Raw genomic sequence first — 15106 nt, forward strand, 5'->3', positions numbered from 1 at the left:
GTTGGGGGGTTCTACCTCTGAGATAGTACCCCTCACTCTGTACTTTAATGCTTGAGGCTGCTGTGTGCATGTGTGTGGGCATCTTGCATGAGTGAGTAGGGTGACAGGTGGCAGGAGTAGCGCACAAACTTTTCTGATGCTGATGGTTGGCTCAGAAGGGAGACACTCGGGTGTAACAAAATCAGATAAGAGGTGGCCCAGGAGCTAAGAATAGGATTGGGCACAGGCTCCTGGCTTAGGCAGGGGCATGTCAGTGCCAGCCAGGAAGTAGCCTGCTATACCCGAGGAACAGAGCAAGAAGTGGGGCCCAGGATCCAAGGTTCCAAGGGAGGGGACAGAGTCCGGCTCAGCTCATAAACAGCTGATAGGTCTGAGACCAGGGAGAGGGCAAGTACTGAGACCCAAGGCATAGGTGCTGGGGCCAGGAGGTGAGCTCTGGGCTCAAAGGACGTGCCCACCTGACATCCATGGCCTTCCTGGTGTCCGGGACACTGCGGGTGGCCGCACAGATAGCAGATGCTCAAGACAGCCTGGGAAGAAAGGTAGTGGGAGGCACTGCCTGGCCCTACTCCCTCCTGGCTCCCAGCTGAGCCCCACCCTGCCCAACTCTGGCCTTACCTTCCCAGGGGAAGTACAGCCTGCAGGGTCCAAGGGTGGCCTTGATACTCAGCAGCCCTGAGGTATCGGTCTCTACAGTGGCTATCCTGGAGAGTGTGTTCCAGACCCTGGGCTTTGAGAGCTGCCAGAGGAGGGAGGCCTCGGTCCAGGTGAGCCCTACCCTGCCTACTGCCTCCACCCTTAGCCCCACTTGGGGCCTCCCCAGACCCAGGCCTCCCTCTTACTCTTGCTCTAGGACTTCCTTGAGGAGCTGACTGGGTTCCGGGAGCAGCTGGATGCCCACAGGGCCCCTATGGGCTGTGTCCTAGTGGCCTTGGTGGCCCCCAATGGGCAGCTGAGGCAGCCACAGAAGTTGGTTCGGGAGCTGAGTGGCTGTGAGGCCCTGCGGGGCTGCCCCAAAGTCTTCCTGCTGCTCTCAAGTGCTCCTGGGGGTGAGTGGCTGGGCAGGGACCCCTATTGTGGGGCAGAGCAGACCCAGGGTGGGGGTGGACAGGAGGCCAAGACCTTCCCTTCAGGCCAACGTTGTACTTTTCTACCCAGCTTCCCCCAAGCCTGGGACCTTCCTCACTGGCTTGAGTGAACTCTGTGGCCACTGTCCTCACTGGTCCCTGCTGCAGCTGCTGACAGAGGTGGGAGCCCCAGGTGGGGAGTCCCAGGGAGGGGGCTGTGCCAGTCGCCTCCCCTGAGCCTGTTACACAGATTCATTCACATGCTTCCCACCCATTCATTCTACAATACTGTTCTACAATTCATTGTCTACACACGCTAGACATGGCCCTGCCTTTCACCCCCCACCCATGCCCTGCCTCACACCCACTCGGACACTCCAATATCTTCCCATCTCCACGTCTTTGCTCCAGCTGCTCCCTCTGCTTGCCATGCCCTGCCTGTCCCGGTAAGCCTCATACAGCCCCAGGCTGCCAGTGATACCCTCTCTCACACTCCCTGAGTCAACGCTCATACTTCTGCCCACCCCGGTTCACACTCATCCAGGTAGTGACTATTCCCTCAGACTGTAGGTCCCTGGAGGGCAGGGTTGGGAATGATTCAGTTCTAGTTCCAACACCCAAAGATCTCACTGGATGGTTGGGTGGCCCTGGGTGACCCTGCAAATGAGGGGTGAACCCCAGCTCTGCTCCAGCTTGGTGCCTTTCCTTGAAAGGCAGTGGTTAATGGTATGGCCACTGTACAATTCATGTCCAGGGAAGCGTATGACCTTGAGCCTGAAATAGAACTCTCCTTGTAGCCTCCCCATCTTTCATTTATCTCCTCCTCCCTCTAACTGGCAGAGGAACCCAAAGAGACTGTAGTAGCTATGCATCTGGTTGAGTCATTCCTTGGAACCAGGTTCTCTTCTCACCATGCTCCCATGGAGCAGCCCCCTGAGGACCCTGTGGCTCCATCCCCCCAGGTCTTCTGCAGGACAGCTGGAGAGTCCTCGGAGGCCACCTACTGCCCAGTCCTTCAGAGCTCCTTGCGGGGGGCGCTGTGCCTGAGGGACGTGGAGCCCTGGGGGCCTGAGGTAAGGGGGCAGGAGGAATGTCCAACCATGTGGCAGCAGTGGCAAGTGGGACAGAGGCTTAGAGAGACCTGAGATGGGGGACACAAGGAGCTGGAAGTCCTGTGACTACGTTCAATGTACCTTATCTTGTTTATAGCCAGAACCCAGCCCCAGTGCTCAGTATGACCTGTCTAGAGACAGGGCTGCCCTCTTCCTAGCCGTGATCCGGGACCGTCCTGGGGCCCAGCGTGATGTGGAGGCACTGGGGGGCCTGTGCCAGACCCTGGGCTTCGAGACCACCCTGAGGACAGACCCTACAGCCCAGGTGAGGGGAAGCCCAGAACTTCTGGTGCTGCTCTAAAGAAAGGCATACCCCCACCCCCGGACCCTGGGGCCTCTCTCCTGGGCCTCTCACCCATGGTGGGCAGGAAGGTCAGCCCCAAGTCTAGCCCCCATCCTCCCTGCTGCATGCATTGGGAATCCCTGCCTCTGGAAGCCTGATCTTCGGGGCTCCCTTGGCTTCTCAGGCTGGCTGTTTCTCTGCTCTCCCGATCAAGGCCCCAGTTGGACCCTCAGGTTTTTCCTGGAAGGGTCTCAGGCTCCTTTCCAAAACTCATCAGCTCACTGCCCTCCCCTCATGCCTCTTAACTTTTTTGGCACCAGAGAACCAACTACAGAGCCAACCACATGTCTGTCACCTCCATCCCAGGCTTTGCAGCAGGGGTCAGAAGGACTTCCTTCCTGATCCTGAAGCTGGCAGGAGGTGGGAGGTAGGGTTGGTGGGGCTGGAGAAGTCTACCTGGAAGGCTTCCAGGTACTGGGAAGGCAGTGGCCCTGACCCAGGGCTCAATCTCCTTGCACTCCAGGCTTTCCAGGAGGAGCTGGCCCAGTTCCAGGAGCGGCTGGACACTCGCAGGAGCCCCGTGAGCTGTGCCCTTGTGGCCCTGATGGCTCATGGGGGACCTCAGGGGCAGTTGCTGGGGGCTGATGGGCAAGAAGTACAGCCAGAGGCACTGGTGAAGGAGCTGAGCCACTGCATGGCCCTGCGGGGCTGTCCCAAGATTTTCCTGCTTCAGGCTTGCCGTGGTGGTGAGTGGGTCTGGGGCCCTCCCTGGGGTCAGCCTCCAGCCTGACTCCTGTCTTAGATTTCCTCACCCAGCCCACCTCCTCCAGGAAGCCTGAGCACTAGTTCTTTTCCTGCCCCCTCTCCCAGTGTCTCCTGGAGGTCAAGTCCATGAACTGGAGCACTTTACCCTCATCATTTTTCATTCAGTGCTCTGAATGTTTCCAGCCTGGCAGACCTGCTCTGGAGTTCTAGGGGCTGGGGGTTGGACCCCTGGAGGCACCTCCAGGATCTGATGAATGAAAGGACCTGCCTGTCCTCTCCTTCCCTAGGACACAGGGATGCGGGCATGGGGCCCACAGCTCTCCCCTGGTTCTGGCCCTGGCTGCGGGCCCCACCAGCCATCCCCTCCCACGCTGATGTCCTTCAGATCTATGCAGATGCCCAAGGTGGGTCTGTCTTCCTTCTGGAGCCTGGCCTTGGGCAGGGCTGGTGTGTGTGTGTGTGTGTGTGTGTGTGTGTGTGTGTGTGTGTGTGGCGGGGGCTCTGAGCTGGGGTCCTGCTGCCGCCCCTGTCCTCTCTTTGCCAAGAGGATGGGAAGAAAAACCATCTGAAACCACAAGGGCTTCTCCCCTACTTGAGCCTCGAAACAACCCTGGAGTTAAGAAGGTGAAATAGCTTTTTTGAGGTCATACAGCTGGTAAGTGGCAGGCCTGAGGTTTGAACTCTAATCTGTCTTTCCTGCTCTGCACTCTTTCTGCTGCCGCTGCCGTGTGCTGCCTTTGAGCCAAACTCAGGGAGGCCCCAGGGATGGTGGAGTCCTGGGATGCTGAGTAAATAAAGTTGATCCCTCTTGCAGGCAGCTCCTCTGGGGGCTTCACGCCAGGGAGCTGTGACCAAGCAGACATCCTAATGGTCTATGCAGCAGCCGAGGGTAAGGGGAAGGGTCATCAAGAAGTCTCGTTACACAGGACCCAGCCTGGCTGGAGGTCTGGTGTGGCTGTAGTGGCAGCTGGGGCTTGACATGTGTGGCATCCATCTGATTCCAATTAGGTCATTTTCCTTTCGTGTTTATTATTTATAATAATAGTAATGCTGGTGAGCATGCATTGCGGGCTGACTGTGCCAAGCACTGTACCTGCATCATTCCCTTTGGGCTGTAAGTTTCATGAGGGCAGGGCAGTCCTGCCTGCTCAGGGCCCTTCCCAGTGCCTAGCAAATAGGATGTTCACAGTGAATGTTTGTTTAATGTTGAAGTCATCATATATTCATTTGGCAAATATTGAGAGCAACTTGTTTCAGAAACAAGAAGTTCCTGCTCCCTGCCCCATTTGCTTGCCTGACTCCAAGGGTCTTGTCTACTTGCCCACTTCCACCATCAATAGGCCCCTGGGGATTGAAGGGCGGCTGGTCAGCCTGAGTCTGACATGCTGGCCCTGGTCCTCTGGCCTAGGCTGTGTAGCCTATCGGGATGAGAAGGGTTCAGACTTTATCCAGACACTGGTGGAGGTCCTCAGAGCTACCCCCGAGGGAGACCTCCTGGAGCTGCTGACTGAGGTGTGTTGGGGAATGGGGGTTGGCAATAGGGGGGAGAGGCCAGATTCATCCTTCTTAGCCCAGGTGTCCTGATCACCTCCTATGCACCCCATTGGTGAGGGAGGGAACCCCCAACTTCAATAGTGTGGGATGGCCGAACACATGACACCCACAGCAGTTATTAATCATGTGCTCACAGCCTAGGGGGAGTACACCCTACACCAGGCAGGGCCACTCGGGGTTGCACTCAGGAACAGAGTGAACCAGCAGGAGGAAGTGATTGGCTTGTTTGAATAGTTTTGTAAGTTGGCAGGGAACTGAAGCCCCTCAGGTTGAAGCTGGGGTGGAGTGTAGCTGGTCTGGCTGGTGGGGGAACTAGCTGGGTGGGGAGCCTTTCCTGCTGGGTGGGGGACATATCTGACAAGAGCAGGGGGACTCCTGGCTAGTCCTTTTGAGCCCTATGAGGTCCAAAGATATCAAGGCAGAACTGGAAACTTTAGGCCTTACAATACACTGGGTGCCAGACTGGGCACGAGGGGACCTGGGCACAGGCCGAGTGTGGTCCACGCAGGTCAATCGGCAGGTGTGTGAGCTGGATGTGCGAGGTCCTGACTGCAGTGGGCGCCGCAAGGCCTGCCTGGAGATCCGCAGCTCCCTGAGGCGCCGGCTCTGCCTGCAGGCCTGACTGCAGCCACCCAGTTGTGCTGACAGAGTGGCCACACCCAGTGCCACCTCCAACTCCATCCACTCCTCAGTTACTTCATCTATAAATGGGGCATCACAGCAGGTGCTGGGCTCAGCTGCAGACTTGGCCTCTGCCTTCAGGACTGTCAGAGTCCAGATTGGGCCACAGGCCTGGAACAAAGCATTGCAGGTTAGCGGTGCTGTGATGGGGAAAGCACAGTGGTGGGGGGAGCAGTGGGCAGCTCCTGACCCAACGCCAGCTGGGAGCCTGCAGGGAAAGCGATCGGAGGGGGCCTCTCCCAGCAGGAGGGGCCTGGAGGCCTGATTGGGTCTGGAATTCGCAACAGCAGGACTACGTCTTCAGTCGGTGCTCAATTGCCATTGTAGCCCAGACCGGAGCCCCGCCCACACGGAGCCCGAGGGGGTGGGGGTGGGGTGGGGGTGGGGTGGGGGGCAGAGCTCCTATTCACTGAACACAGATACTGATGCACACCACGCAGGCGCCTAGACAAGCTTTATGGAAAAAGCCGTACAGCGTCTTTTTCACAGGGCCGCGTGGCCTAATGGATAAGGCGTCTGATTCCGGATCAGAAGATTGAGGGTTCAAGTCCCTTCGTGGTCGCTGCTGAGGCTGGTTTTTCTCCCTCGCTTAATATTTTCCCCCTCTAAGAGCCCGGAGTTACCCGTGGCGGCTCCGATGGCACTCCGGGAACCAACGCTGGCGGGACCCGGGATCCTACTGAGAATTGGTTACATGAAATATAGTTCAGACGAAGAAAACTGTTCCAGAGGAGGTTTCTGACTGTTGAGGGAGGTAGCGAATAGAGCAGTGGAGTTGCCCCAGGATGCATTTGAAAATGTAAGAGATTATTGTGATGAAAAGGTTTGGAAATGGTAATGGCTGCACAATATGTGACTGTAACTGATACCACTGAATTGTACATTTAAAAATGGTTAAAACGGCAAATTTAACTATATAATGTATATATTATATATATAGTTACCACAATAAAAATTTTATTAAAAATGTAATAGATTATTTCAATTTCTTACACTGAGTGCACCCTTAAATTACTATGTGAATGTATACAGAGTGTCCCCATAAATGTATACACAGTTTGAATAATTATTAATTCAAATATTAATTGGAATTAATAATTATTCAAACTGGATTAAATCTGAAAAGAAACATCAATTGAGCTATCAGCTGTTAAATGTGGATACATTTTTGGGGACACCTATATATTAAAATTGAAATGAAGAGTATGCCCAGGATTGAGCCATCATTTTGCCCAGGAAAAATGTCTCTACCTTTGCAAGGGAGTTCTCTCCAAAGGATTCTGGCCAATGACCAAGGTGATGGGACCTCCCCCCACCAGGGTAAACGCTGGGGGAATGGCACCCCATGATCAGCTCAGCTGACCTGGGGTCATGCATCATGTCACTTTCTCTTTTATCATTTTGATGATGTTTCAGTGGTTTATTGAAGGCTCATAAATATAAAGAAGAAAAACATCATTAAAATAAACATTTTAAAGATGAGAAAGAACACCCATCTTATGGTAGGAAAGTAAACGCTGGGTTCTCTCAGAGTCTCTGGTTCTGCAGCTGAGCTAGCCAGGTGGAACAGGATACAGAGCCATTATGAAGAGTCCTGAGGACAAAGACCTAAGACCATTGGGCTCTGCTAAAAACCGTGGAGACCTGGGCCCAGGTAACACTTTGGATCAAAGGGGCAATGTGGGGAGTAGGATGGAGACAAAGACCTGAACTTTTCGCAAGCGCTGATCCCGCTCTCCCCTCGGCTCCTACAAGTTGCACTACCTTTCTGCAGCTAATTATCCTGGGACCCAGATTCTCCTAAAAGGAGGGGGGAAGGGTTCCTCTGGGATCGATCCCCTGACTTCTTGTACCCTTAGTGAGGATCGTATCCCAATCCAATGAGATGACTTGACGCCTGCTGTCCAGGTTTTTGGACTCCACAAGTGCGCAGTCTCTTTTAACCTGAGCATGTTCTGGCGGAAAGCATCTGAGAGGGAGTGAGGACCCAATGCGGAAGTGGAGGGGCAGTAGAAGGGCTGGGATGGAACCTGGAGACTGAGTGTAACCTGCAGGAAACCAGAAGAGATGATTGAGAGATTGGTCTAAGACTATTGCAGCACACTACTTTATGGGCTCTGGTGGCCTAATGGATAGGGTGTTGGCCTGCTATGCTAGGGATTGTGGGTTCAAGTCCCACCTGGGGTATAAAGGATTGAGTTTTAGACCCCTACTTCCTTAAAGTTATCTAGATGCATCCCTTAGATTTCAGGGAAAATGCTGGCATCCTTTATACTATTTTTAAAACAATCCATTCTACCTGATGATAAAGGAATGTTCCTTTTTCTAGGTGTGTTAATTGTATTATGGTTACATATGTATTTTTTTCAGTTTTATTTCAAGAAAAATGATTTTAAATATAATGTTACATGCAATAAACACCAATTATTCAAGAAAAATGATCTTACATATAATATTACATGCAATAAACATTAATATTTCAAGAATAAAAGGATTTTAATTATAATATTACCAAAACTGTACTAACATAGTATGATCCCAAAAGTTGTAGGAAATATTAAAAATCTGCAAATAACAGGATTACTTCTATTATGTTCTAGAATATTTCCCCCCCTCTGGCTCTATTTTTGTTCATCAGTTTATGTTGTTCATTATATTCCACAAATGAGTAAGATAATATATTTATTTTTCTCTGACTACCTTATTTCGTTTAGCATAATGCTCTCCAATACCATCCATGCTGTGGCAAATAGTAAGAGTTCCTTCTTTTTTACTATAGCATAGTATTCCATTGTATAGATGTACCACAGTTTTCTAATCCACTCATCTGCTGATGGGCACTTAGACTGTTTCCAGATCTTAGCTGTGGTGAATTGTGTTGCTATGAACATAGGGGTGCATATATCCTTTCTGACTGGTGTTTCTGATTTCTTTGGATATATTCCTAGAAGTAGGATTATTGGGTCAAATGGGAGTTCCATTTTTAATTTTTTGAGGAAACTCCACACTGTTTTCCACAGTGGTTGCACCAGTCTGCATTCCCACCAGCAGTGCACAAGGGTTCCTTTTTCTCTGCATCCTCGCCAGCACTTGTAGTTTGCTGATTTGTTGATGGTAGCCATTCTGACAGGTGTGAGATGATACCTCACTGTCGTTTTGATTTGCATCTCTCAGATGATTAGTGACTTTGAGCATGTTTCATATATATCTTGGCCTTCTTTACATCCTCTTTTGAAAAGTATCTATTTAGGTCCTTTGGCCATTTTTTGATTGGATTGTTTATCTTCCTTTTGTTAAGTTGTATGAGTTCCCTGTAAATTTTGGAGATTAAACCCTTATCAGAGATAACATTGGCAAATATGTTCTCCCATGCAGTGGGATTTCTTGTTGTTTTGTTATTGGTTTCTTTTTCTGTGCAAAAGCTTTTTGTTTTGATGTGGTCCATTTGTTTATTTTCTCTTTGGTTTCCATTGCCCCAGGAGCTGTATCGGTAAAGATATTGCTATGATATATGTCTGATATTTTGCTGCCTATGGATTCTTCTAAGATTTTTATGGTTTCCTGTCTTACTTTTAAGTCCTGTATCCATTTTGAGTTTATTTTTGTGTATGGTGTAAGTTGGTGGTCTAGTTTCATTTTTTTTTTTTTTGCATTATCTGTCCAATTTCAACACCATTTATTGAAAAGACTGTCTTGACTCCATTGTGTGCTCTTGCCTCCTTTGTCAAATATTTTTTTAAAGAATTTTTTAAAATATATTTTATTGATATTTTACAGAGAGGAAGGGAGAGGGATAGAGAGTTAGAAACATCGACGAGAGAGAAACATCGATCAGCTGCCTCCTGCACACCTCCTATTGGAGATGTGCCTGCAACCAAGGTACATGCCCTTGACCGGAATCGAACCCGGGACCCTTCAGTCCGCAGGCCGACGCTCTACCCACTGAGCCAAACCGGTTTTGGCACTGAGCCAAACCGGTTTTGGCCTTTGTCAAATATTAATTGAGCATAATGATTTGGTTCTCTATCTGGGTTCTCTGTTTGGTTCCATTGGTTTATATGTCTGTTCTTGTGCCAATACCAGGCAGTTTTGAGAATAGTGGTTTTGTAGTATAGCTTGATTTCTGGTATTGTAATCCCACCTACTTTGTTCTTCTTTCTCAGGATTGCTGCAGCTATTCGGGGTCTTTTTTTATTCCAGATGAATTTTTGGACAGTTTGTTCTGTGAAATATTCTGTTGCTATCTTAATGGGGATTGCATTGAATCTATAGATTGCTTTGAGTAGTATGGATATTTTAATGATGTTGATTCTACCAATCCATAAACACGGTATATTCTCCCATTTGTTTATATCTTCCTCTATCTCTTTTTTCAACGTCCTGTAGTTTTCTGAGTACAGGTCTTTTACCTCCTTAGTTAAGTTTATTCGTAGGTATCTTAATTTTTTTTTTGCAATGGTAAGGGAGCTTGTTTGTTTAGTTTCTCTTTCTGTGAGTTCATTATTGGTGTATAAAAAAGCCATAGATTTCTGGGTGTTAATTTTGTATCTTGCTACATTGCCAAATTCATATATTAAGTCTAGTAGTTTTTTGATGGAGTCCTTGGGGTTTTCTATGTACAATATCATGTCATCTGCAAATAAGAACAGTTTTACTTCTTCTTTTCCAATTTGGATGCCTTTTATTTCTTCTTATTGTCTGATCTCTATGGCTAGTACTTCTAGTACTATGTCGAACAGGAGTGATGAAAGTGGACATCCCTGTATAGTTCCTGTTCTTAGGGGAAATGGTTTTAGTTTTTGCCCATTGAGTATGATGTTGGCTGTAGGTTGGTCATATATGGCCTTTATCATGTTGAGATATGCTCCCTCTATTCCAACTTTGCTGAGAGTTTTTACCAAAAATGGCTGTTGGATTTTGTCAAATGCTTTTTCTGCATCTGTTGATATGATCAGGTGATTTTTGTCTTTCAATTTGTTTATGTGATATATCATGTTTATTGATTTGCGAATATTGTACCAGACTTGCATCCCAGGAATAAATTCCACTTGATCATGGTGTATGATCTTTTTAATATATTGCTGGATGCGATTTGCTAATATTTTGTTGAGGATTTTAGCATCTATGTTCATCAGGGATATTGGCCTGTAATTCTCTTTCTTTGTAGTGTCTTTATCTGGTTTTGAAATTAGGATAATGCTGTCCTCATAAAAAGAGTTTGGAAGTGTTCCTTCCTCTTGGATTTTCTGAAATAGTTTGAGGAATATAGGTGTTAGTTCTTCTTTGAATGTTTGGAAAAACTCCCCTGTGAAGCCATCTGGACCTGGGCTTTTGTATGAGGGGAGTTTTTTTTTTTATTACTGCTTCTATTTCATCAGTGGTTATTGGTCTATTCAGGTTTGGTTTTTTTATTCTTCCTGATTCAGTTTTGGGAGATTGCATTTTTCTAGGAATTTGTCTATTTCATCCACATTGTCTAGCTTGTTGGCATATAGTTGTTCAGAGTATTTTCTTACAATTCTTTGTATTTCTGTAGTGTCTGTGGTTACTTCTCCACTTTCATTTCTGATTTTATTTATTTGGGTCCTCTTTCTTTGTTTCTTGATGAGTCTGGCTAATGGTTTATCAATTTTGTTTATCCTTTCATATGTATTTTTAAAGTCCTCATCTATATATATATAAAAGCCCAAGTGACTGAACGACTGAACAACCAGTCACTATGATGCACACTGACAACCAGGCTCAATGCAGGAACTGCCTCCTGGTGGTCAGTGCACTCCCACAGCAGGAGTGCCACTCAGCTAACCAACCTGTCCAGGTGGCCCAACAGCCTGGTTGCAGCCACTTACTCCCTCAGTAGTCCTACAGGTCCAATCTCCAGAGAATGGGCCAGGCACCAAGGGACCAGCACTGCCAGCACGATCCTGACAGCGCTGCCGGCCTCCTGGAAGTAAGCTTTGGGCACCATGGCTGCTTCCCCACCCTAGATGCTCTGCAAGGAAGAAATGATATAAAGACGGCTGCTGGGTGACTCCCGTCAGCCGGATGGATCCGGATCCAAGGCTGATTGCATCCTGCCCCCCCACCTTTCAGGATGGATGCCAGACACAGGGCTCACAGCTGGCAAGTGAGTGCTGCTGCAGCAGTGTGAGCCTCTCCCGATTGATAGGGACTGACTGGGCAGGTGCAGCAGGGCGGGATGAGTGGGCAGGCAGGAGTAGCAGGCAGGAGCAGCAGGCGGTGTTAGACTGCCATTTTCAGCCCAATCCCTGCAGGCCACGCCAACCCACCAGTGCACGAATCCGTGCACTGGGCCTCTAGTATTTTATAAGCACACCAGTTGTTTAGAGACTAAATTATGTGACAACTGGTTTGTTGAAAATAATGGGTTAGGTGGTGACTATAGTTAATAATGCTGTATTGTATACTTGAAATTTGCTATGAGAGTAGATCTTAGGTGTTCTCACACACAGAAAAGTAACTGAACTGATAGATGTGGACATTAATTTGACTGGTAAATATTTTATAATGTATACATATATCAAATCATCATGTTGCACACCTTCAATATATATTACTAGAGGCCCAGTGCACAAAATTCATGCACAGGTAGGGTCCCTAGTGGCTGCTGGTTGCCGGCCAGGACCTTTCTTCATTCTGTGCCACTCCCTGGTGGTCAGCGCATGTCATAGCGAGCAATCGAATTCCTGGTTGGTCAAACTCCCGAGGGGACACTTTGCATATTAGGCTTTTATATATATAGATTTTTATTTGTCAAAAAATATAATGGGCTGAATGGAAATATATACAAAACAAGCTTATCCATCAGTTTATAATGACTTAAGCTGGGGGACATGAGGGCACATTGTACAATTTTCTCTGTTTTAGTGCATGCTTGAAATCGTTTATGATAAAGTTTTCTCTTTCTTTCTTTCTTTCTTCTTTCTTTCTTCCTTTCTTCTGTCCTTTCTTTTTTTCTTTCTTTCTGTCATCCATGTCTTTATCCTCAAGGTAAAAGTCCATGTCTTTATCCTCAAGGTAAAAGTCTTTCAAACTACAGAACATGATCTAGAGTAAAACCAGAAGTTTCCTATATATAATACAATCATGTAGAAGAGATGACCACTGGAGATTTGTCATCCATACATACAAAAACATAGTTCTGCAACATGTATAATTCAATTATGTATTGGATTTTTAACAATATCAGCCATGAAGCTATAAGATTATTTTATGGCTATCATAAAATGTCCCTGTCTCTAAACATGACTTAGGCTGAAAGTTTAAAGTCTTGATCTTGTCATTTTCTTTCCGTAAGCAAACCAGTGCACTCAGGATACTTCCTATGCCACACAGTCCGTGGAGTCACCTTTACTTTCATAACAGTCAAGTGCAGAAGCCATGTGGTCCCCAGAGCACTTGCTTCAGTCAGCACTCTATCATTATCAACCAAGTGATTGTGGCTTGATCATGATGCCACTGTGTGCCATAAATTACCAGTATCCCGTCTCATGTTGGCAAGGAGCTCAGTACTCCGTTCAAGCTTAAGTTACTGAATTAAGGTCCATGAACAATAAGAAAACCCATCGGGGTGAGGGAAATGGGGAGAGGTTGGTAAAAGGTATAAACTTTTTAGTTGTAAGTTGTGGGGATCTAATGTATAGAATGATGACTATAGTTAATAACATAGTGTATACTTGAAATTTTCTGAGAGAATAGATCTTGTATTCTCAACACACGCATGGTAACCAGGTGAAGTGATGGATGTGTTAATTAGCTTGATTGTCATAATTATTTCACAATGTGTAGTTATATCAAATCATTACATTGTGTATCTTCAATATATATGATTTTTGCGTGTCAGTTATACCTCAGTAAAGCTGGGGGTGAAAGAAAATCCATTCATTATTTTAACAGATTAATGAAAAAATGATTAATAAGGTATAGAGAGTTGTTAATGAGGCAGAAAGGGAACACAGAGAAAGCAGCTACCACCTTTATAGCTGGGAGACCAAGGGAAGAGGTGAGGTTTTTTAAAGCATTGATTTGAGAATGAAGAGCTGAGAGAGAGAGAGAGAGAGAGAGAGAGATCCATCTGCCGCTCCACCCACCCATGCATTCATTGCTTTTTGCATGTCCCCGACCAGGGGTCAAACCCACAACCTTGGTGCATCAGGAAAACACTCTAACCAACTGAGCTACCTGGCCAGGTCAAGGTGAGATTATTATTAATTTTTTTAAATGTACTTTATTGATTTCAGAGAGGAAGGGAGAGGGAGAGAGAGACAGAAACATCAATAATGAGAGAGAACCATTGATCAGCTACATGCCCCACACTAGGGATCAAGCCCACAACCCAGGTGTGTGCCTTGACCTGGACTTGAACCGTGACCTCCTGGTTCACAGGTTGATGCTCAACCACTGAGCCATGCCAGCCAGGTGCAAGGTGAGATTACTAAAAATTAGAAGCTTGGAGAGGGTTTAGGGAACTCCGAAAAAGAGGTGCCACTCAGCTAGTGTGGGTGTTTTTGAGCTCAGAAAAGAGCTGGAATGCAGACCTCTGAGGAGGGGACCTCAGTCAGCTTGCTCTGATGTTTCTAATGAGCTGTGATGAAGCTGATTCTGTGAGTGTTGGGAAAACTTCAAACTGGATTCAGCTGCGATTTCTGGAATGAACTGTTGTTGCATGGCTAAAAAACAAAGTGAGGGGGATGCAATAGGAACAGGAAAGAGGCGGTAGGGAGTCCTTTCTTCTTCCAGTCTTCAGTCTTTCTAGTCCCCCCTCTTGGCAAATCTACACAGTCTCCCTAAATAGGGTCTAGAAGCCTGAGTTTGAAGTGGAGAGGTAAGAGTGTAATAACTGGCACATTACTACTTCCTTACAGATGCCTCCTATCTCAGACTTGCTTCTAGGAAACTTGTCCAAAAACAGGTGGAGCCAGACTCCAAGAATGAGAATCCAGCCCTAACCAGTTTGACTCAGTGGATAGAGCATTGGTCTGTGGACTGAAGGGTCCTGGGTTCGATTCCGGTCAAGGGCACATGCCAGGTTGCAGGCTCAATCCCCAGTAGGGGGCATGCAGGAAGCAGCCAATCAATGATTCTCTCTCATCATTGATGTTTCTATTTCTCCCTCTCCCTTCCTCTCTGAAATCAATAATAATAATAATAATAATAATAATAATAATAATAATGAAGGAGGTTCTAAAGTTGAATCACTTGCTGACTGCCTGGCTTGGAAGACCACATCACTGATGGTAGGTAGAGTTTAGAGAGACCCTGGCATGCTGGAGCTGTGCAATTATTAAGACTTTGCCCATGTCCGACTAGGATGGACTGACATTTCAGCGATGTAGTAGAGATGGTAATGGTAAGGATTGTGAAATTATGTGTCTGTTGATGAGCATCTTTAATGAATCAAAACAAAGGACTAACAGGCTCAGGTTGACTAATCACCAATTCAAAGCAGTGTGAAAACCTGAGGCCACTTTGGCAGTCTTGAAGTCAACCCACATCTCCTGTAGCTGAAAGGCCGGTAGAGCTGAAAACCAGGCTCAAGGCCTCAGTGTGAAAGTGGAAGAACATGAGAAAAAGTTGAATTCTCAACCTTATGCCCATGTCAGGGTGCAGATAGTGAAGAAGTG

At 47.3% G+C, this 15106-nt stretch overlaps 1 protein-coding gene across 1 annotated transcript; it reads left to right on the forward strand.

Annotated features, from left to right (window-relative positions):
- Positions 1 to 467: 467 nt before the first annotated feature.
- On the forward strand, positions 468 to 5403 carry LOC308252685 (caspase-14-like; the record flags this gene model as incomplete). Its single annotated transcript, XM_080677445.1, has 11 exons — positions 468 to 542; positions 627 to 767; positions 854 to 1049; positions 1159 to 1247; positions 2030 to 2140; positions 2277 to 2444; positions 2986 to 3208; positions 3515 to 3631; positions 4042 to 4116; positions 4636 to 4739; positions 5290 to 5403. The coding sequence occupies 11 exons, from the start codon at positions 468 to 470 to the stop codon at positions 5401 to 5403; spliced, it is 1413 nt and encodes a 470-aa protein (XP_080533571.1).
- Positions 5404 to 15106: the final 9703 nt, after the last annotated feature.

The sequence above is a fragment of the Plecotus auritus genome (genome assembly GCF_963455305.1).
Source record: "Plecotus auritus genome assembly, chromosome: 7".
Classification (NCBI taxonomy): domain Eukaryota; kingdom Metazoa; phylum Chordata; class Mammalia; order Chiroptera; family Vespertilionidae; genus Plecotus; species Plecotus auritus.